The sequence below is a fragment of the Myodes glareolus genome, chromosome 10, assembly GCF_982192425.1.
Source record: "Myodes glareolus chromosome 10, mMyoGla1.1, whole genome shotgun sequence".
NCBI classification, from domain to species: domain Eukaryota; kingdom Metazoa; phylum Chordata; class Mammalia; order Rodentia; family Cricetidae; genus Myodes; species Myodes glareolus.
The window spans coordinates 43,636,457-43,660,612 of NC_142035.1; the positions used below are offsets into that span (position 1 = coordinate 43,636,457).

Consider the following 24,156-nt stretch of genomic DNA (forward strand, 5'->3'; position numbering starts at 1 on the left):
GGGGTGGCGCAGAGAGGGCATCTTTTCCTTACCCATGCCACACATGGCAGATTAAGAAGGGTGTCAGCTCTGCTGTCCTCATGCCCTCAAGGCTGACTCACCTTGCTTCCGCTACAACAGGGTCAGTTCTACTCTGTTGTCCAGGTGAGGTACATGCCCATGGTGAGGGGTGGGACCATCATTCCTAATTGTGTGTGGGGGGCAGCACTCTTGCTGCAGTATCCAGTGAGGGGCAGATCAGCTCAGAAGACCCTTGGACTTCAAACAAAAACTTGATTCCAACCCACCCCCTCACACCTCTCCTATGGTAACACAGGCTATGGACATCAACACAGACCCCAGCTGGAGCAGGACCACAGATCTAGACATGGCTCTCGGCAGCAGCTAGGACCCAGATGTCACCATCGCCCTGGAGCATCATGGCCCTTAGATACCAACCTGGTCTCAGGTGGCTGACCAGACCCTGTGCATTCTCATAATCCTTGTCAGTAATGGGTGCCATGGACATCAACTCAGACACTGGGAGCTGTAGAGCCACAGCAGCAGTCATGGCCCAGATGACACCATATGCACAGATGACAGTTTAAGCTACTCAGATCAGAATGGTCCTTGAAGGAGCACAGCCTCCAGACATCTGTCACATGACCACAGGTTGTGGCCCAGACCCCCACACATCCCTGTGGACTCTAGTGGCAACATGGGCCATGGATATCAACACAGCCCCTGGCTGTTGCAGGGCCATGGACGCAGACATGATCCTAGGCCATAGTTTGTGATCAGATGTCATCATGTCCCCAGGTAGTAGCACAGATCACTAAGTTCAGTAGGGTAGCCCTCAGACATCAGTGTGGCCCCAGGTGCCTCCCAGATCCCTGGCGTTGGGTCGCCCTTCAATGGCATCAGGAAGCATGGACATTAACTCAGACCCTGAATGCTGTAGGACCACAGACCCACATATGGCCCTCAGCAGCAGCTTAAACCAGTATGTCATCATGGCCCCAGGTGGCAGTATAGGTCAGTAAGTTGGCTCGACCCTGGGCAGCAGGCTCTAGTTGGTGGTCCGGACTACAGACTTCTGCTTGCCCTTAGTGGCAATAGGAGCCACAGACATCACCTTATACTCCCTCAGCTGCTTCAGTGCCTCTGATCAAAATAAGTGGCTTTTAGACATAAAGCAGAGAAAAACCAGCCTACAACCCATAACCGCTGAGAAACTAGACAACAAAGAGAACCCTAGAGAAGTACATACGTAGATCTAAATAGGAAGGAGAAAAAGATAAGATCTAAGTAATTTGGAAGCATGGGGATCACAGGACAGGGTAGAAGGGGAAAGAAGAGGAATATAGGGGAGTGGAGAAAAGTGTATAGTGCAATAAAAACAATAAAGAAAAAAAAGATTGCATCTGGACAGTAGCCCAGGTCTGGAAATGACCCTGGACTCAGGTGGCTGCTAGGCCATTCACGTTAGCCTCTTCCTCACCACTCTCACCTCTTCAAAACTTGCCTCTCTCTGCAACCGTTACTGACTCTACCTCTCTCTCTTCCACCTCTGCACCCTGTGCCTGCTCACCACAGTGGTGTCTGACTGCCTGGCACCATAGGTACTGGGCAGCACTTGGTTGAGACATGCCCCTGCCAGCCTCATGGTATGGTGCAGAGCTGTTACTGTGTCACTGCCTGGGTCTAGAATAGCTGGGCAGTTCCTAATTGAGTCCTGACCCTGCTAGCCACATGGCATTGCAGGCTCTTTCTTTCTTAGTATCTTACTAAGTCTACTTAATGCTGCCCATATGTGCAAGAGGGTGAGACTATCTACTGTAGTATGGACAACCTACCAGCAGACAACACCCTGTAATGACGTTTGTTCATTTTAAGTTTGCAGTTGAGGTAGTTAGTTAATACCTATAATTTGTTGAGTTCTTCACTATATGTAGGAACTGTGTGTATTTAATCCCAGAATTATAAACAAACATTAATATACCCATTTTACAGATGAATCAGCTAAAACTCAAAAAGGTTAAAAATTACCTAAACCCATAAGCTAGTAGGGAAAGTTAGTATTAAATTTAGATCTTTACTGTGGGACAATGGTCTTATAACCTGTAAAGATTTGTCACTTGTGTTGGTTTATCAAAATGGTGATTGGTCAGTAGCCAGGCAAAAAGTATAGACAAGGCACCCAGAATAGGAGAATTCCAGGAAGAGGAAAGGCTCAGTCTGCAGTCATCACACAGATGCAGAGGAAGCAAGATGAGAATGCCTCACTGATAAAAGGTACCAAGCCATGTGGCTAACACAGATAAGAATTATGGGTTAATTTAAGATGTGAGAGTTAGTTAATAAGAAGCCTGAGCTAATAGGCCAACCAGTTTATAATTAATGTAGACCTCTGTATTTCTTTGGGACTGAACAGCTGTGGAACCAGGCAGGACAGAAACTTCTGACAGATCTTTTTTTTTTTTTTTTGTAAAATTAATTTGTTTATTTTACATCCCATCCACAGTTTCCTCTCCCCCTGTCCTCTTCCCCCATTTCTCCCTCACCATGCTTCCCAATACATTCTCCCTCTGTTTCTTTTCAGAAAGGGGCCAGCCTCCCATGGCTATCAACAAGGCATGGCATGTCAAGTTGCTTTAGGACTAAGCTCTTCCCCTTGTATTAAGGCTGGACAAAGCAACCCAATATGAGGAGTGGGCTCCCAAAACCCAGCCAAAGCCTTAAGGACAGTCCCTGCTCCCACTGCTAATAGTCCCACAAGTAGACCATGCTACACAGCTGTCACACATATGTCACACAGACCTAGGTTGGTCCCATGCAGACTCCTTGGTTGTTGGTCCAGAACGTGGAAGCCGCTATGAGCCTAGTTTAGTTGTTTCTGTAGGCTTCCTTGTGATGTCCTTAGCCCATCTGGATTGTACAATCCTTCCTCCTTCTCTTGAGCAGGATTCTCCAAGCTCAGCCAAATATTTGGCTGTAGGTCTCTGCATCTGTTCCCATTAGTTACTGGATGAAAGCTCTCAGATGACAACTGGGGTAGTCACCAATCTGTGAGCATAGCAGAATCTCATCAGGCATTGTTAGGTTGATATTTTTTCTCTAATTGTGTTTGGTTCTATCCTAGGTCTCTGGTCCGTGCAGTCTCTGGGTCCTGGTGCTCCAGGCATAAACTTAAATCTTGCTGCTGTATATTATATTCCTTTAACTTGCATACAATACCAAGTATCTTAGTTTGGGTTTTATTGCTGCAAAACGACACTATGACCACAGTAACTCTTCTAAACTCTTGTAAAGCAAACATTTAATTGAGATGGCTTGCTTATAGTTTCAGAGGTGGACAGTTTAGTCCACTGTCATCATCATGGGGAGCATGGCAACATGCAGGCCAATAGGGTGCTGGAGCTGAAAGTCCTACGTCAGACTCAGAGGCAACAGGAAGTTGACTGACTGTCACACTGAGTGAAGCTTGAGAAAAGAGTTCTCAAAGCCCATCCCCACAGTGACACACTTCCTCCCTCCAACAAAGCCACACCTCCTAATAGTGTCACTCCCTTTAGGGGCCATTTTCTTTCAAACCACCACACCAAGTAGTACATAAACCAGAAAATTCTAGGGTGACACCTGGAACATAACCATATGTGTGTACTAACTGGAAAGTTTTTTCTCTCAAGTCAAAAGATAATAAATGTAACTCAGTAATTCCAGAGGTGTTTGTTCATGTGATCGTGATAGCAATCTGAGGATACTTTCTCCAGCACTTGAGTACTTGAGTTACTTCGAGTTTAACTTTAATTGTTTTGTTTATGCTTTTTCTAGGTTTGAGCGGCCGTTTCTTTGTTACCACTCTCCCAGCCTTTTTTCAGTAAGCTTTATTAATTTATGATCTTAAAATATTAGAATTCAGCACTGTAGGAGAACAGGTCAAGTAGGTGGTGGTGAACCATGCTAATGAGAGATGAAGGGAAAATGGCAGAACAAGGTTCCATCATCATAATGCTTGGGAGCCATTCAGGATACAGGCCAGGCAGGTTCCATGGAGTCATGGGAACAGGACTCCCAGTTTCACTCAGTAGTATGAGGAGAACAAAAGGGAATGCGTAGACTCTTCTTGTGACTCCTGTCTGGGACGAGAAGCTGAGAAAAGGAAGGCTTAGAAGTGAATGTGAGATGCATGCTTTGATCTTGATCGTGAGCTTAGAGACTTGGAGGACATAAATTTGGGAATGTGGATGTATTATTTGTTAATGTTACAACAGTGGCTATTTTGCTAGAAGAAATAAGAATAATTGGTTGCAAATGTGCTAGCAAATGAGTTGGCTGATTAAATATTTCTGGAGATTTAGCCTACAGTTGCAGATTACATAGTAGTGAAAGTGAATATTCAATGGTTTGAGTTTCAGAATTTCTCATTTGTGCTAGATTAGAATTAACACATGCCTTCTGGTTTTTGTCTGGCTATAGGGTTTTTTTTTGTTTTTTTTTTCATTTGAGCTAATTTATATTTCAAGAAGAGTTTATGTGTGTGATCAATAATTATTTTGATTATTATTATAGAATACCTATTTTGATTTATCTAATTTCTGCCTGATTTTATAATCTATAGTGCAAAAGATGGGATATTCCGCCGTTACCGTGGCCCAGGAATCTATGAAGACTTACAGAATTACATCTTAGAGAAAAAATGGCAGTCAGTTGAGCCTCTGACTGGGTGGAAATCACCAGCTTCTCTAACGTAAGTTATAAATAAAGTGCTCTTTGTAAAATAATAAGTCCCATGTTAATGTGTAGACCTTACAAGTCTAGACTTTTCTTCATATTTTTTTCTCTAATTTAGTCTGAATATGCCTATTCTTGGTCCACCTAGTGTTTCTGGTTTTGTGACCCACATATACTGCAAATTGTTTTGGTGTATTGGGTGTTGAGCAGCTGGATTGAAGGGATGTGTTAACAGAGAACCTTTCCTCCAACTTTCACTGCCTGCCATGCCAACTGTTTCCTCTTTACAAATGTGGTGTTGAGTGCTGGTTTCCATTAACTGGAAGGGCAAGTGTTTCTTGAATTATAGGACCCTTGGGGATTCTTGTGTTCTGGTGATCATAGTATCTGGTACTTCTTTTCTGGGGATAATTTTTGATAATATTTAGTAGGTAAATAAGACTGAACTGTAATAACTCATTCCACATTTGTCTTTAATTTTGAGTGGGCATATTAGTAAGTAGTTTTATTTTGCATATACAGAGGTAAGGAATATCCTTAATGTCATAGAAGCAATGTAATATAATATTTCATCTATCGTATGCACCTGTGTTAGTGCCCAGGCAATATGGAGCTTATCCTAAAAGTAGCTCACCTCTGGCATTTCATTCTTCAAATAACTGAATACTGAGTTTTATGCTAAATACTGTTTTAGGAGCCAGGTATTTGTGACTTCGTTAGACTAACTTGCTTTTTACACTCCCTTTTTTAGATAACATAAAGTTAGTAAGACAAATTGCAAAACAAGCTAGACAGATCATTTGGATGGAGCTGTTCAAAACAACAGTCTGTTTTCTTATACTAGCCTGGAAAATTTTGAGTCTTGGGGCCTACCTTGAAGAAGAGTTAAGAGAGATTGCTCTGAAGGGAGCTCTGGGGTGGGATTCTCAGGATACAAGAAGCTGTGGCCCAGACAGGAGAAGGACTAGCATAGTCCTAGAGTGACTGTAGGCTACCCAGAAGTCTCCATTAGGGAAAGGGCTTTATCGAGTACTTGAGGAGCAGCATAGTGGCGAGTGCAGCACTGTGAACGAAAGGAAGAGAGCCTGAGTTGAGTAGAAGAGAGGCTGAAGGTGGACTATACAGGACCTGGGGCCACAGTCAGGAAGGGGTTTTTCTTTTCTTTTATATGTATGTACAAAAATAAATTAACTCTTAAGAGGAGATATTGGAGAGGACAAGACTACGTAAGGAGAAAACAATTAGAAAGTTTTCACAGTGTCCAGCTTAAAAAGAGGAACTTGTACCAGGGTGTTGTGGTGAAGACAGAAAATGAGTAGGTTTAAAGTTGGAATTGAAGATAAAATTGGTCAACATGAGAGGAAACATTTACAAGAAAAAGATCTCTGGGAGTCCTGTTGAATTTTTCGTGGACCTTACTATTTCCCACATCAAGATTCTGCTATACAATTAACTCTCCCCTCCCAAAAGACAATCCCCCCCAAAAAAATACCAACAACGACAAAAAAAAAAAAAAATAAAGAGGCCATAAATTTCAGAGGAAATAAGGGTGGCGTTGTGTAAGCAGAGTCTGTTCTTTCATTTTCCGGCCTCCCAGACCTGAATAATCACATTGAAACCATATTAATTACAACACTGTTTGACTAGTGGCTTAGGCATATTCTTAACTAACTCTTATATCTTAAATTAACTCATTTCTATTAATCTGTGTAACACCACGAGGCTGTGACCTACCGATAAGGTTCAGGCATCTTTCTCCTTTATTAGCTACATGGTGTCTCCTTGACTCGCCCTACTCTATCTATATATCTAAGTTTGGATTTCCTGCCTGACTTTATTCTGCTAAGTCATTGAGCAAAACAGCTTTATTATTTAACCAATAAAAGCAAAAAATATATAGAAGAACATCCCACATCAGCATTGTATGGATTGTAGGAAAGGAAAGGGGAAGGTGATACAAATAGATTTTAATTAAAATATTATAAAGAAGAAACTGCAAGATATCTTAGGGATATTAAAACCAAGATCATGGTTTTTAGTCAACATTCTTATAGCATGGAGGGGAAGGTATTCCTGAGCCCCCACGCCTACTGAGCTATGATGCTGCTGGACTCCTTTGCTGAAAGAGTCAGTTTTTCTTCCTTAAGGGTGTGACTCCTGGTGTGTCAAACATACTCTAGTGGATGTCCCCACACCCGGCAGTGTATGACTGGCACAAATTGTAGTAGATGGGTCATTAAAAAAAAAAGAAGAAAGAAAGAGACATGAAGCAAAGGGCAGTAGGAAGGTGGAGATGGATCTAGTAAGAATTGTGGGTGCATATGGTCAAAATTTATTGTGTGAAATTCTCAAAGAATTAATAAAAATATTCAAAAGGAAGAAGAAAAAGATTGTTAGCCTTGCTAGAGGTCGAGACTTTGTAAAGCTATTAAGCTGAGTGTGTGTGATGGTTCCCAGTAGAGAATTAATGAACACAATTGTAGAAGACTTTGACAGACTTTAAAACCTTGGAATTTTACTTAGGAAATAAAACAGAAGTGTGCTTCTCATAAATCTAGGACTCACTCAAAGTTAACAAGTTAAGTACTAAGCAAGTCATCAAAAGAAAAATTGAGGACCCATGAAATAACACAGGAGATAAAGATACATGACCCTAAAGTTTGATGACCTGAGTTTGATCGCTGGGTCCCATGTAGTGGAAGGAGAACATCAACTCCAGCAAGTTTGCCTATGACTACTGGATGAAGCCCACCTGTGTATTTATACAACACACAGTAAATGCATGTAATTAAAATTAAAAAAGGAAATTGAAAAATTAGTGCCAGTGAGGCAGAAGGAAAATCAAGGGTAAAACGTTTTTTAGAACCAAATAAAAAGATGCCAAAGAAAGAAATAATAGTTACTTATGTCCCATGATACCAGGAGGCAAAGAAAGATCTCTGACTGGGACATAGAATGCAGCAGGGTGACATTGTTATGACCTTTGCAAATCGTGGTTAGCCAGATTTAAATGGTTTCAAGACATACCACTGAAGAAATTATAAGAGAGGACTGCTCTTTAGAGAATTTTTTTCTGAAGCTTGAGGGTCACGTGAGGGACAGAGTTACTCAGTTCAGAAGATGGACGTGAGTGTGACATCATGCTGAAGAGACCGACTGGGTAGAGGTAGAGTGATTGCTAATGCAGGAAGAAGGAATAGCAGAAAGAATCATGTCATCAACAGGACACAGGATTCAGATCCAAGTCACAGATTGAAGAATTGGCCTGTGTTAGGTCAGGTAGAGTTTGCTGTTGATACAAAGGTGATATGGAATACCTCAGTCTCAAATTTGGTGATAGGAAGATGAGAGTGATCACACAATGGCTTCTGATTTCACTGTGATGGGCAAGGAGTGCTTGTTGAGGGAGGATGTGTAGGATTGAAAGGAAGGAAAAAGCAGATGAGCAATTATGGCATTTACATCTGGAAAGATATATTGGACAGTGTTGAGTGTTCACTTTTCAAAGTCACCAGGATATGTTGTCTTTTTACAGATATAATTTGTTCATGATTGTGGATTTTTGTACTATAAAGGATAAGGGGCCAAGGATTTGGAATGTGTTTACAGTTTACAGCAGAATAGTTCAGAAAATGACCATGAAATCTTATTTTTGAGAATTGAAGTTTTGATGAGTACAGGCTCAGTGAAGGTATATTGCTTAGCCTGAGCTTTGCTTGGTTTTGACAGTGTGTGACTACAATTCTCTTTCTTAGGATGTCTGGAATGGCTGGTCTTTTCAGCATCTCTGGCAAGATTTGGGTGAGTACTTTTAAACTATATTATATTTGAAGATAGATTTTTTTAAAGAATGTAAAAATAGCTTTTAAATATAGGAAAATGAAAAATTTTAAGTACTTTTTATAATTCTGTTTTTAAGCAATAAAACTACTCTCATTTTTGGTTCATCATAGTAAAATGTGTTTATAGGAAGGCATAATTTGAAGCGGTTACCATAGCAGCTGTGTCAGAGTCATAGTTTTATTAGATTGGTGATTAAGTCCTTATAAAAGGAAAAAAGATTATGAGATGTGGTTTTATGTTATCTCATTGTTCACTTGGAAAATCTCTTTATAGATCAAAGATTGTCTAGGCAGGCATGAAAGTCATTCTGTGTGTCTGAAACAGCAACGTATGGCTTGAGAGAAGCTTGGTTTTGTAAACAAAGCTCTCTTTGAGCAGCCATGCTTATAGTGTCTGCTGTTTCTTGATAAGGTTGCTCTGCAGTGATGGAGTTGTGTGGCTGTCACAGAAACCAGGGGTTGTGCCCACCAGTTAAAGCACTCCCTGTTATGTGTGCTTATAGAGTGACACGTAGTCACTTCAGTGTTAGAACACTTACTTAGGCCAAATGTTTAATTATATATTAGTTTTTAATATATCATTAGTTTTTAATATGTTTATTTCTGTCACTTCTCTGTAGGAGCTTAATACCATAGATTGATCTTGTATTGTGTTTGAATTGCTTGCTTCCTGGTTCTAAATAACACAATGCTTTAAACTTACTGTTTATTTTTGAACTAATGCTGAAAATAGAAGACTTAAGATAAAATTCTGTAGCAGTTCGTGTGTGTGTGTGTGTGTGTGTGTGTGTGTGTGTGTGAACGCGCGCGCTATTTGTGTATATGATTTCTTGTGACCTAGATGGGGACATCTTTTCTCTCATCTTTTCTTCTGTTTACTACAGTATTAAGAAATGTTCATAGCAAGTTATAGTGAGATGAAGTACAACCACAAGGTCCCTTCTTGAAGCCTACAGGAGCCTGTTAGATTAAGTCTTGTAGATATTCAGAGACAGACTGACTATAAAGGGGGACAAGAAGCCTTGGCTACCACTGAAGAAACCTTGCTGGCTGTTCCCATGCAAGAAATATATTATGGGGATTCTGGAATGGGTGTGAAAGGGATCATGGGCTTGTTCCTGAACTCAAGAGTATACCTCCTCTGATACAGGTGAGCTCCAAAACCTAGTCTGTCCTTCAGAACTACTGCAGCTTTGACTGAGACAGTGTAGTACTGGCTGCAGCAGTTCAGATGTCTAGAGTTCATGGAGGACTTGATCTGACCACTTATAGAAATAACCTTATGTCTTTAATAATCATTTTATTTAGTCCCTTCATGCAAATCTATATGTAGCAAAAAAAAAAGCTGTAACTGAATCATCTGGCAAAGTACTTAATAGTATATGATGTTTAGGATAACCGGCATCAGCATCATTAGAATATCAATTTTAAAATACTTTCATTAAAATAGAGTAGGATACTTTTATGTAATGAAAGCAGATAACATTGAACAAGTATCAGTATTTTGGCCCGAGGAAACATGATTAAGGAAACAGAAACATAAAAATGTAAAGCTAAACTTTATTTCTTATAATTGACTACATATATAACTTTATAATACCACAATTGCAATCATTCATAAATGTTTCTAAAGCCATTGTGAACTCATAGTAAGCAGATGGAATTTTATATCTGTAATTGTAAAAACAATTGTATTAATTTTAGTCCTTAATAATAATTAATTATTTAGTCATTAGTCTTCAGTAATAATTAATTACCTAAGAAAACCATAGTGTTGTAGAATTTCTTTTCAAATAGATCCCTTGAAGGATAAGCTGATATAAGAAACTTGAAGTAAAACTTACTAAAATAAGATAATGCTTTTAAATACTAAAATTTTGAACCAAAAAGCAATGATTCAGAGGCAAATAGCTTTTTTGTATTTTAACAACTCACTTAGAAATTAAGTGTTTTAATCATTTGTTTTGGAGAAAAGATGTATGACGCTGTGCAGAAGAGCTTAAACTTCACATTATTCATCTACAGTTTGTTCATTCCAGCCTCATGAGTAAGGTAAAGCAGCAGGTATTCATAAAGCAAGTTCAAAAATACTTCCATGAGTCAGCCCAGACACTGAGTGACCTTTAGTGTTCTCTGTCTCTTTGGCATACTTCAAGGCATAAGCCCAGTAATGACAATGAGTCATCAAACAAAGCATAAACTGTTCCATACACATTTTTCACCTAAAACCAGAGCTGAATAATACCTCTTAAAACTTTAGAGTTGGGAGCCACCTTCCAAAACAACTTCAGGAAGGAAGGATTTACTTCAGTTCACAGTTCCACTGTGGGGTAGGCTGGCATCTCAGACTCTAGCTGTGATTGTGGGGCTTTCCATTGTAGAGGGGAGGAGAGAGACTGATATAACAAGCTGGGAGATAGTAGGTCTGGGTACAGGAGCTACTGTGGGAGAGGAATAACTAACATTAAAGACCTTTTGAAAAAAGCCTTATGAAAGCCTAATATGGGAACATTCTAAAATATATGCTTATACATATGAAAAAAGAGTTTAAATGAAGTTATTTACCCTAGAAGAGGAATACAGTAATTCCCTAATAAATTTGTGAACAAAGAAAAACCCCAGTTACCTCCTTTTGCTTTTAGCTAGTGGGATCCCATAGACCTACAACATACATGCTATTGCCATTGCTCTTGGTTACTCTCGAGAACTTGATGATAGCAGTATACTGCTGAAAACACCACAGGCGTGAGTCACAAAGCATGGAGAATTCAAATGGCTACAAACCTAGAAGTCTCATCTCTATTGGCTGGCTGTTATAATGCTGAAAGGTGATATACATGCCTCTGGAGGAGAAAATTCATCATCAGTCTTACCCAGCTGTATACTTTGTGAGCTACAATAGTGACTGTCCTGGTAATATATATCCTCTGGTGGAGTAGTGCCACCAGTGTTAAGAGAGTAACCAATCACTTACTGATTTGATTTAAGGCTTGCTGCTTGAGATGGACCCCATACTTAGAAGTGTTATTAGGGCCAGGAACCTGTGGATAGGCCAGTCATTGGCCCTAAGAGAAAACTTATTGTTTTTGTTCTGCTAAATGGACATAGTATTAAAATGACTCCTAATGATTTATTGCTATACCCAATATTAGTACATCTCTCAGCACTTAGGAGATAAGCTCCTTGCAGTGGATGGCAGTTAATACAAAGACTTACAACTGACAGTCAATGTGCAGAGAATAGAACGTTACAGAGTACTCAGCCCTAAATGGGACATTTCTAACATACCCCTCTCAGGGATCATTGAGGATGAGGGGCCCAAAAGATTGGAGAGGTAACAGTGATGTATGACTATAAGAAAACAATGTTTTCCAGACATATTAAGGAAATTACACATATGAACAGACAGTCCTCTGACTACATGCATAGTACTTGGGCAAGCTTCAGCCAGACAAAATCCCTGCATACAGGGTGAGGGGCTACATATTAAGGCAAGTACCAAACCCAAAATTATTTGGGCAACAAATTTTATCTTTTGTTTTTAAAAGAAAAATTGGTAAAAGAAATCAGGTTGGGTAGGTGGATAGATGAGGGTAGCGCTAAAAGGATTTGTGGGAGAGATGTTGAATATGCTCAAAATATATTGTATGAAATTTGCAAAGAATTATTAAAAATATTAGAGGAGGGAGTGTCAGAACTGAAGTCAGGCTCAAACTTTTAAACCCACCCTTTTGTGACCTACTTTCACCAACCGTGCCTCTTCCCTTGAAGTTTTACAGCCACTAAAAACAGTGCAGTCAAGTGTGTACCAAGCATTCATGCATGTGCCTGTGGGGGACATTTCTTATCCAAGCCATAATACTCTGCCTCTGGCGCCCATATGGCAAGAAGCATACAACCCCTACTTTAAAAGTCCTCATAGTTATAGTTCAATGATGTTCAGAATTATGTAGTCTCTTCTAAGACTCAGGGCAACCTCTTCACCATGAGCTGTAAAGTAAAAGAACATTTTTAGCATATGGCAAGACATTCCCTAAGTGGTAAAATAGTGGCATAGCAAGGAAAAGTTTGATTGAAGTGAGACAAATTCAGCAGAACAACCAACACACCTTGCAACTCTAGTTCCTGCATCTGGAACTTGTGCTGACATTATCTGGGCTCCAATACTGTGAACTCGGAGCTCACATAGTCTCTCTCTTGGGTTGGTCACTAGATGCCCACAGTTTCCTTAACTAAAGCCCCATATTTCTTACATCGTCAGCAATCCAGGATCTCTCTTGCCACTTAAATTTTACCTTCTTGGCTTTGCATAATAGCCTGTTAGGGCTTCCTTTGCAGAGAGATCGTACTATTTGGCCTCAGCAGCTTTCTGAGTTTTTGTGGTCTTTTTATGCTTTTGATATGCATGCCCATAAAACCAGTACAATGTGGATTTTGCTGCTAGGCTATATCAGCGAGAGATGGAGCCTAAGTGGTGAGGCTTTGAATTGTTGGATTGTTCTGGTCAGTAACAATTTTTTGTTTGTTTACATGTTTCTCATTCAGAACATGTCATGTCATATTTAATTTTTTAGCATAAACTAAAAATCTAATAGGAATAACTTAGATTTTTAAAAATATGAAATTAAAGTAGAAACTTGAACTCATTGTGTATATGTTGTGTGTGAGAGAGAAAGAGAAAGAGAGAGAAAGAGAGAGAGAGAGAGCGCGCACTTTGGGAAGATCATTCAGTAATTGTTTCTGTGGGCTCTAATGTATAACTTGTAGCCTTTTAATCTTGTGCCTAGTAATTGATTGGACTGTAGTTTGTAGTCTAAAACAATATGACTTATGAAGAAGTATGGACCCAGCAAGTCTGCCTCTAAATAGGCTTTAATTTGAAATGAATGGTTCATATCTGTAATTCACATATTGTTTAACATTAGGAAAAGTAAGTATGGAGACATTTTAAATAGTTCATACTCTAAGGCATAACTTTGATTTATATAAAAGTGATAATGGCCTAAGGGTTTCGTATTTTAATAAATCATGTTGGGATTCAATATGGAGGGACAGATAATGATTTGGCAAAGATAATTAGAAAACCTTCAATAATGGGAGAAAGAATTGACAAGGCAATTTGATCAGACCTCTATCAAGATCTTGAGCTCTAAAGAATAATTCTTACTGAATATGATTTTGATAATTACTCTATTTGTAATGCTATAAACATTGACTTCCACATTAGTAATTATTAAATATAAACTTTGGGTATATATGTGGAGAGATATTTTGTAGAGTGGAGTTACAGCTAGAAAATCCTGCACTGCAAGTAAGCGCTTCGTTTCCATTTTGATTACAGCACCTTCACAACTATTTCACAGTGACTCTTGGAATTCCTGCATGGTGTTCTTACGTCTTTTTCGTCATTGCTACTTTGGTGTTTGGCCTGTTCATGGGTCTGGTAAGATAATGCCAGTCTTTTTTTCTTTTCATTTAAACAAAGGATATCATATAAATTAAAAGGTGACCATGAAATGAAAAGCACATAAATAATCATTTTGTGTCATTTAAGCAGTGAATTTGCTTAGTGGTTGCAATGGTAATGTGTGTAATAGTGGGAAATGCATTATTATCCTCTGGTCTTTTCTCTAAAATATTCTGAAGATTAATGCTGCTGAGAATATGCACAGTGATCAATGAAAACTAAATGCCATACTTAAATGGGCAGTCATTTTCCATTCAAGACAGCGAAACTTGCTGTGATTTCACACAAAGATCCTTGCTTTGAGTATTGTGGTCAAGACAAACAATGGACCTAATGAGTTAAATAAAAGATAATTTTTCTTGTTTTTATCCTTCAGTTGAATATCTAATCCTGACCAGATTCTATAACCTCTTGTTCCCTGGGGTTGTTTTTTTGTTAGATAATATAAATAAGAAAAAAATTCAAAGTAAATCATTATGTCCTCTTTGGGCATGAAAGTTTGTATCCATATATCTTCTCTTTAGGTATTAGTGAAAGTTGCAAAAATACATTGACTTACTTAAATCCAGAAGTTGCCATTAATGCTTTGTGATTTTTTCTTGTAAATATTTTAAATGTTCACGAACATGTTGATTGCATATTAAACTTTAATTAAGATAATACACCTTTTGAAAAGTTTTGTTGGTTATTGATTATGTAGTTTCTAATTGTGAAACATCTAGATAAAAGTGTAGAGTTTTGATAAGTGTAGTTACATTTTCTAATGAAATTTGGCTTTCTAGGAAGGTCTTAAAAAATCTAAAATGGCTGGTGATTGATCTCATAGTTAAGTCACAACTTGGTGCAAGACAGTAACTCTAGAAAACTGAAGAGGCTTGACCTCTTTCATGGTTGTTCTTTAGCCACACTGGAGCTCATTTTTGAGTTTGACTTCTGATGTTAACTTGAGAAGTGGGTTGGAACATGGCTACCTATATGAATCATTATTTAGGCCCCATCTATGTTTTGTTTTATTAATACTATTCCTAACTAACATGGCCAATTTGTCCTGGTTTAACGGAATATGACTCTACAGAAATAGAATGTTAGTTCTGTGCATCCCCTGCCTTTTCTTTAGTACTATTTTTTCTTTCTTTTCTTTTTCATTTTTCTTTTTTAATCAAAGTGTTTGGAAACTACATGAGTATGGGCTCTTTCAGGGGAAACAGTATGAGAAAGATCCTAGGTGAATCGAAGGTGGGGACATTGGCAGTGTAGATGGGCATGGCAAAACCAGTGGAAACTCCTCAGCTGAGGTTTACAATTTCATGCTTGTGCATAGAGTTTGTTTGGAGAGTTAGATTGAAATAATACTTAGGAGGGTTATGAGACGCTTGTAGTGGCTTAGAAACTGACAATGGCCCTTGAAACGGAAAGCAGTCTTGAACTGAGAGTATCTTAATGAAAGGAATAGGCTTTCCTCCTAGTTTCTGTGGAAGAAGACATAATGGATTTGTGTACAACATAAACAGACCTTGATGATGGACTAGCACATAAACAATTTCATGGGTGATGGCGTGGGAAAGTAGTTAAGTGACCTGTCCAAGGCCACATAGCCAATGCTAGAAAAAGGCAAGACTGAACTGTGAGTCTCTTCTAGGCTGTGGTACCCAGTTAACCTTTCCATAGAGCCCAATACTGTTGTACATGTCACTTGCTCTCTCTGGAAGTTGTTGGAAATGCCAGGAACATTGGATTATTAAAATGTTCTACCTCGTGAAATTAAATAAAAATAAAGTCACAAAAGGTAGTAAACACATGACATTCACTTTAAAAATTTAATTTTCAAACTTGATCTTTCAGATGGAAATGTTTTCATCTTTGCTGTCTAAACCATTTAAACAGCTTGAGACTTATTTCTCAACCCATAAGTCTTTCCTTCACCCTCTTATGGATGCCATTGCCTGCAATTCCTGGTCCTCTATATATCCATAGATATTAGTAACCCCACTCAGAGAAACTAGATAAGCCAGGCAGCCATTTCCCATCATCTGCTGTGCCTAGGACCTTAGATCTTCCTCTGTCAAATGGAAGTCTGAACCCTACATTGAATGTAATCTCTTTATCTCTAAAGTATCAGAGTGCTTAGTTATGGTTCATATGAAACACTTCATCCGTATTTCTTTATAGTTGAACTGCTGCCCTCTTCAACATTTCTACCTTAGCTGTTAACATGGATCTTGAACCTAAGTTAAACAAATGAATATATGCATAGTTATAGTCTTGAATATACACTAAGATGCATTTGATTTTTAATGCAATCCAAAGGGGTATGGCTTCAACAATAAAAATTTCAAAGCCCCTGTAAAATACTAGTATAATAAAGTGCTATTTCTGTGTTTGAAATCTGGTCGCTTATTCAAAAAGAAGGCTTCCTATGTAGGTTAACTAACAAAAAGAGGAAATATGCAAGCAAACTATGCATGTGTGCCATGCCACTAATAGCAGTACCTGTATTCCTGTAGCCAGGAGGCTGGGAGAGAATTGCAAAGTCCAAGGCCAGTCAGGTAGAATGCCTGACGGACATCTACAAGAAGAATGAGAGTTGGGTGGTATAACCTGGTACATGGGTGACTTTTTCCAGGTGCATCTTTCTTCTGTTTGGTAACACAGAGCAGTGAAATGTTGTAGTTGGAGAGTCTGGTTCCATGTAACTCTATACTTCTGGGCACAAGCCAGCAGTTTCATTAATATGACCCATGCTTGTCTCTGGGTATGGAACAAGGACAAAGGTGATCGTTCCCTTAAGAAATTTGTAGTTTTTCAAGGAAAAAAAGACTTGCTTAATATAGTATAAAATCACTCATAAAGTCAAGGTAAGAGGTGAAGCCAACCAGTCTCTGCTTAAAATAGAATTTAATTCTCAATTGCAGAATTTTCTTTTATATGGGCAGTTTTTTTAAAAAAAAATTCAAGACTGTTCCATATCCCTGGAGTACCCTTCAGCTCATCTGTATCTTTCTGAAGACTGTGACTAGCTGCTAAGTGTCTGTCTAAGGATGTCTGGGTATGGGACACAAATCTGATGTTGAGTCTGGATGGCAGTTTGTCTTCTTTACTCAGTGAGGAGTCATTTTGTTCCCTCCAGGTCCTGGTGGTGATCTCAGAATGCTTCTATGTGCCACTTCCAAGAGTTTCATCTGAACGCTCTGGTAAGTCGGAGTAGTTCACATGGGTGAAGTTTTTAGAGTTTTGTGGTATTCTGTCTGTGACTCTACATTTGGTTCTAACATCTAATCACTGAGCATTCAATTACCTCTATTGAGTTCCTTAAAGATGTCTTCTCCATATAAATTTGAATAAAATTTACTTTCCTTTTTTAAAAATTAAAAAATACTTCCTATTGAAGATTGCATTTTCCTCTTGGGCTTACTCCCCTCATTTTTCAGTGGACAACTTTTATTCTTGAGTTGGAGTGAAGGTTTCTACGAGGAACTCATATTTATTGAGTCTGTAAGGTAGCTTGTCACTGTCTCAAGTTCGTTAAGAGCATTTTGCTCAAATCTGCATGTATTCACTTTACTTCTGGGCCTAATTGGCTCTGAAGTTGATGGCCTCTATTTGTAGTGTTGCATTTTCTCAAGAGCTTAAATAAGACAATGTCTTTAGTTCTTAAAAATTTTAAGATTTCGTAGATAGCTAAGTAACATGTCGGACCTTCAACATTGTGGAGTGTGAAAGGGAGCCAGTGTATAAACTGCTGCAGGTTTCTCTGGGTGCAAGCCCAGCCCAAGTGATGTTACAGTGCTGAAGTTCATTCAATAGCTATCACTATTCCTAACTCCTATTTTATCGCTTTAACTTTGTGGTAAGAGGAGGCCTTTTCTTCCTGACTTTGGCCTCAAACTCTTGGGCAGCAGGACTCTGCTTGGTTCAGCTTGTCTGAAATAGTTGCTGTGACCAGTGAGTTGCTGAGATTTTTACACTGAATGTAATACATAGCACAAACAAAATTTTGCACTCTATTCCTGTCTGCTCTGCCATCAAGTCAGTGATGCTCCTGTAGGGAGATAGTAAATCTCTAATGGGGCTAAGCTGCAACCAGAAAACCTGATCACATGATGCCAACACATCGAAGGAGAAACCTCCTCAGTTTATCCACCTCATGGTTAAATTGTGAGTTAGTTACTAAATTGCCATGGTTTATCCAGAGTGAATTTTTCGCCCTCTGTTTCTCTTCTGTCCATAGAGCAGGATCAGAGGCCGGAGGATGTTCATGGAGCTGAACAGCTACAGGATGCAGAAGAAGAAAAGGATGACTCAAATGAAGAAGAAAACAAAGACAGTCTTGTGGATGATGAGGAAGAGAAAGAGGACCTTGGAGATGAGGATGAAGTAGAGGAATATGAGGAAGAGGACAACCAGTCAGGCATCAAGGATGAGGAAAGAAGTGATGCCAATGACCAAGAAGTACTGCAGGAAGGCAGTGTGTCCCAGAAGGAACGTGAACCTGATGAAGCTCATTCAGTGGACACGCAGGAGGTGGTGGAAGACTCATTGAGGCAGCGCAAGAGTCAGCATGCAAACAAGGGACCATAGATTTCATGTTGCTATTTCTAAAAATATAGGCAAGAAAAATAAGTCTACTTCCCTCTGGTCTGCAGTTTAAGCTAAATCCTTAGTTTGTATTTAGTTTTTAAATTTTTTTTCCTGAATGAACAGTGTTTACTCTTAAAAGATGATCTCTGGTCCTGTGGTCACATGGTAGTAAGCCTCTGTGTCCTAAAGAGAGTCAGGAACAGCACTCAGCCACCATGGTGTAAGGATCTTTGCAGGGATTTAGGTGGAGAACAAGTTGATATACTTGGGGCCAAAGAATCAACCAGAGAACTTTTCTCCAGTCCTTCATAGCACCTTTAGAAATGAGGCTGATGACCTAAATAAAATGAGAGCAAAATCATATTGGTCCTGAACACCCTGGAAGTACAGGAAGAATCTTCATTGTTAAGCATTGCTTTTGTCATGTAAGAAACATTGGGTACCACGGTCCCCCAAACACTTTCTAGGGCCAGAAATTCTAAAGACCTGGGTATAGATACAACTTCAGAAAGATGCTGGGGAGTCATCTGAGCTCCCTTGGTTTCTGTTGTCTTTTCTTTCCTATGTTTAATTCCTGTGACTTCTCCACTATGGGACTGAAGATTACCACATGTTTCATAACTGCTCTGTAGTGAGAGCAGATAACAGGAGTCTGGATCCATTACTCTCATTTGACTTAAAGCTGTAGGTAATCAGTAATCACTGCTGATGACGCTTGGACTGCCAAGTATCTCAAAGACATGTAATCTTTGGAAATTCAAAAGGTAGTAGGGGTTTCATAGGGCCGGTACGGACAAACAACTGGTTTTGGCCAGCCTGTAATACTTACAGGATAACTTCTTCAAGAGTTCCTTTAGCCACATTCTTTGTTTTTCTGAACCCCAAAGTGTGCCGACTTCAGGTTTAGTTTCCATCTCAAGGGGTTCCTGCCTCAAGAACCACTTTAATAATAACTGACAAACATGTCTACTTTTCTTTCAGTGATGTGCTTTTGGTGAAAAAAATTTATGAAAGTCAATTTCAGGAGATGAAAGATTTGATTTTGTTTCTGTCTTACTTAATCCTCTAGAGAATTGTATCATTATCTCTCCTTACTCAATCTGGTATCAGTATCAAGCATCTTAAAAAAAAATCTTTCCAACTCCTCTCTTACCCTTTCAGGTCTTAGAATAAATTCATAAAGTCAAATTCTAGATCTATGAAATATGCCTAAAGTCAATCTTCTATGTAACCCTTGGATTGAGTCTGTCATGTTTAAAAAACGTTATGTAGTTTTCTCTGTATTAGCTGCCAACAGGAGGTTCACAGGTGATGGGGTTCAGAATCTGCCTTCCTGTACTATATGAGGCTGCTACAAACCTTGCACAAAGGAAGATTTTCTTGTGACAATCCATTCTTTATAAATGTTTTTATTTCATCTTTGTAACGTAGTTAATTGTTCACTCAAGGCTGAGGCCATCATAGAACAAAGGAAAAGGTCACCTTCCTGCCCTTCCATGTTCCTGTCCTCTGACACGTCTTTACTCAAAAGACCCATGGTTCTGTGGTGGCCTTTATCTTCCTGCTAGAGCTAAGATGTTTCTTCTCTCCTGCCAGTGGATTTCTTCTCTTGTTATAGTAAACCGAGATCAGAGTGGTGGGAAAGGGAAGACTCTGTGTCTCTGTTCTGAGTAATACCCTTCCTGCAAACTGACGTTCTGGCTTTTAATGGGATGTTTAACTAGAGGGAAGGCTTGAGAATTAGTCTGCCTTGGCTTTTAGAAATTTTTCAAAGCCAGTTTCCAATTAGATCAAAGAGTACTTAATTGTACAATGAGATTATACATTTCCTTTCTTAAAAATACTTAAGATAAGTAGGAAGGTAGGAGAAAAAAGTCATGAAGAAGGTCCAGTCCAGTAAAATTATATTTATCTGTAGGAATTATTTTCCCTAGCCTTTCCTTTTTTAACATCCTGGCAAAAAATTGGGTTTCTAATAAATAGTCTAGAAAGTACTTACTAATTTAATTTCTTTCCATTTGAAGCCTTTAGGTTTATTTTCAATACTTATTTGATATAAAATTAAAGGAGAAAATTCAACTTAAAATTAGATCAATGTTTAATATGCTTTATTTTTGTCTACATAATAATTTAATCCAGAAGATAAGTGCATGGAAAAATGATTTTATATATATATATATATATATATATATATATATATATATATATATATATAAAACTAACTATGCTTCTCCTCCACTGCCATATCTGCTATTTAATTGTAGAATACTAGTTTATGTTAAAGTTGGTTAAATGAGATAGTAACTGTGGGGTAAGGGTGTGCAGTGCTTTATGTACAGATAGTTAGGATAAGGTGCGTTGTTCTTTATTGAAATGTCTGAAAACTCCACTTACCTCTTTTTTTTTTTAAAATTTCTGTTACTGTTCATTTCTTTTTCTGTGCTGAACCATGCCAGCTTGCTTAGAATCTCATGGAGGCAGTACACAGGAAATTTCACTTTTTTGTTGTCTTTATTGTTTTGTTTTGAAGGATAATCATGGAGCAGATAAGGGGTGGCTCATTTGCTTCCCAGCCATTGAACTGCACGGCAGTCACTACAGTCTCGTCTTGTAGTAGGGTCTGTACTAGTTATCTAATAACTAGTGCAGTAGAGGGGAAAGAAGCTTGAGACAGATCAGCTTGGACATTTGAGAAAGCCACACGTTTACTTTTTAGGTGCAAACCCGTGACTTATAATTAAGACATTGTCACATAGTTTGAGTGTGCATAAGCTTGAGTAAGTATATCTTGTAACATCTTTTGGGTAGGTAATTAAAATGCTAGTTAAAGGCATATCTACTGTGTGACATTTTGCAAGATGAGAAACAATAGAGTCTAAAGGAAAATTTAAAAGGATTAAAAGGGGTGAATGTTATTTCAGCATAAAATCCTAAGCCTCAAGTGAGAGAAAGAAGGGGAGATGGGTACTTTTGCTGGTGTTTGCAGGTTTTCTGTGTTCTTCTTTTTAGTGTCCTGCTGTTATTTCTGCCAGTATTGTATTTGTGCAATTGACTAGCTGTCAGATCTGCCAACTGTTTGGAAAGTATTTGTGTAAATATTTGTGCCAACAGAGACTCTCGCAGTATTGTGTCTCATTACCTCATTCTGGGATATGATCCTCTTGAGATTGTAGCTTGTCTGATAGAAGCCAAGGTTGAGTCTGATGAAACCTGCTGGATAAGTTCTTTGAGCAGCTACTCAAAGCAGGAGGTTCAACTGAGAAAAACCTTGGTCAGCTTCAGCCTAGCACATGGACCTCACAGGCATATTCTCTAAAGTTGTGTAGACTGTGATTCTGTTTACATGTGACTATGACTTGTTTCTAATGTGGTTGAATTTTGTTTCTAGACAGCTTTGTAGAAATGCAGTTTTTATACTAAAACTGTTCATTTGTAAGTCTGTACATTATAAAATGTCTGTGTTTATTCTTTGTATTAATTTTGATTATTTATCCCACTGTATTTATTTTACTTTATGTATTCTGTGCTCTCTCAAATAGATGTGTAGCAACTGAAATAAGAAATCAGTGTATTGTTTCAAGTACTGCATTGCCTGTGTTACAAATCCTTTGATCAGGGGATTGTAAATAACCTTGAGCCTACATACTGCCTTTTTATTGTCAAGTTCCATTTTTGTCAAAATTTAATTAATGGTAGTGATGACCAATGAAACAGAATGGTGTATTGCTTTTTCATATAAATATTTTCACACAAAAAGTATTTGTGGAGGCAGTTGAAAATATTACTTTGTTAAAAAAATAATTTTCTGTGTTTATTCTTTGACTTCATTTTCCACCTCCTTTACCTGAACTTGGTGAAATCTCTGCCATGTGCTCAAGGTTAATGCCAAAGATGTGAGGGCTTCTCAACACATCACAGTCTTCATATTGTCTGGAAAGTCTCAGGGTACTTGCTATGGCCAGGGCTGGCATTTATTAAGTGACTGCTGTTCCTCCAAGATGCTGGCCTTCCTGGTCTCCTAGGATTTATAGAAGACTCTTCTTTCAACTTACCTGTTCCCAGCACTGCAACAATCAGAAGCACAGAGGCGTAAAGGTGAGTGGCTACTTTGAACGTCCTCACATACTGATGGAGATTTGATTTGTCCCTTTTGGAAGATAGCAGTGAGCTGTTCCTGCAGATGATGGGTGTGTGGGGCGGTTACTTAAGTTTATATTTTTTCAGTCTCTACCAAAGTATAGTTCAGAAATCTGTCCCTGTGTGGATGAACCTTAGTGAAAGTTCTTCACTAATTTACTCCTCAGGTAGAATTTGGCCCTGCTTCTCTTTTGTCATGAATAAGTGATAGCCAAGCAGTTTCTTGCTCATCTTTCCAAAAATATCTTCTCCCAATTCAGTGACTTTGATGTCGGTGTCTAGCCTCAATGAGTTTGTCCATTCCAGGGTAGGGGTGTGTGGATTAGAGATGTTAGGCAGAAGAGACAGAGATACAAAAGAGATACAGAGACATAAGAGAGTACTGGGAAGGCAACTCAGTGACTCCTGAATGCTGAATACCCTTGCCGTTATTTTCCATATGTTTATATAACCTGATCCAAAAAGGAGGGAAGAAGGCAAAAGACTGCTTTCACGTGACACAAAGGAGAAACAGAGCAGTTACTTGCTTCAATACTTGAGACATCAAGCCGCTATTTCCTGAGTTAAGCATTCTGCTATTTTAGGCAGGACGTTCAGTGACAACATCTTAGACCAAGAATCCTGTAGGCAGCCACTCCCTGGGTCAAACCTTTGGTCTTGAAAATGAAGAAGCAGGACTAGACTTGAATTCTCTGGCCTTTGCTCAAGGTGGAATGGATCTACCTCTACGGGCCATCTTAATATCCAAAACACCAAGTAACCACATCCTAGGTCAGGATATCTTGTTTGTAGCCTCTCTTTAACTCAGACTTATTGTCAATAACTTTGAAAGAGCAAGAGTAGACTTAAGCTCTCTGACCTTCAGTCAAGGTGGAGCAGACCCACTTCTGGGGCTCCCACACTTTGATACTTGGTAATTTATAGATTTCATGTGTATAGTAAGTGGTATTCTGCTTAATCCTGGGAATTGAAAAGTCTTTTACCATCAGAAAGTAGAGTGTTTCTGATACAAATAATTTGGGAGTAGTTTAATAGAAATAATTTTTAGATATGAGTCTCTAAGGTAATGTGTAGTAAGCAGTGTGGTAGAACAGAAAATCGGAAGATACTACAAATACTACAACTTCTGGCTACAGTATGACTACTATGACTGCTAATTTTAAGGGCTGAGTTGAGCTTAGAAGATTAATTAACTTAAAACATGAGACAAGTAAAGGAATTCTTAGGTCTGTCTTGGTGGTGGTGGTGAAGAGGCCACTTCCTCTGGAAGCTACTGACTACATGATTTGGTTCTTGACTGTCACAGGTGGGAATGAACTGAAGTAACTGGAAGTTCTCATCTCCATCCTTGACAAAATAAAACTCATCAGTACATGAAAGCCAAGAAAGCTTCTCTCTTGGACAGGTCTCTGTGCAGAC

General features: G+C 38.8%; 1 protein-coding gene across 2 annotated transcripts in view; it reads left to right on the top strand.

The window, feature by feature from the left end:
• Positions 1 to 22,401, top strand: part of Tmx4 (thioredoxin related transmembrane protein 4) — a 46,868-nt gene extending 24,467 nt beyond the window's left edge. For both annotated transcript variants that reach the window (XM_048455413.3, XM_048455414.3), the window contains exons 3-8: positions 3,814 to 3,859; positions 4,601 to 4,729; positions 8,469 to 8,514; positions 13,897 to 13,998; positions 17,150 to 17,213; positions 18,251 to 22,401. In XM_048455413.3, the coding sequence (XP_048311370.3) occupies positions 3,814 to 3,859; positions 4,601 to 4,729; positions 8,469 to 8,514; positions 13,897 to 13,998; positions 17,150 to 17,213; positions 18,251 to 18,600 (737 nt within the window). In that variant the 3' untranslated portion in view covers positions 18,601 to 22,401. The remainder of the gene's footprint in view (positions 1 to 3,813; positions 3,860 to 4,600; positions 4,730 to 8,468; positions 8,515 to 13,896; positions 13,999 to 17,149; positions 17,214 to 18,250) is intronic.
• The last annotated feature ends 1,755 nt before the right edge of the window (positions 22,402 to 24,156 follow it).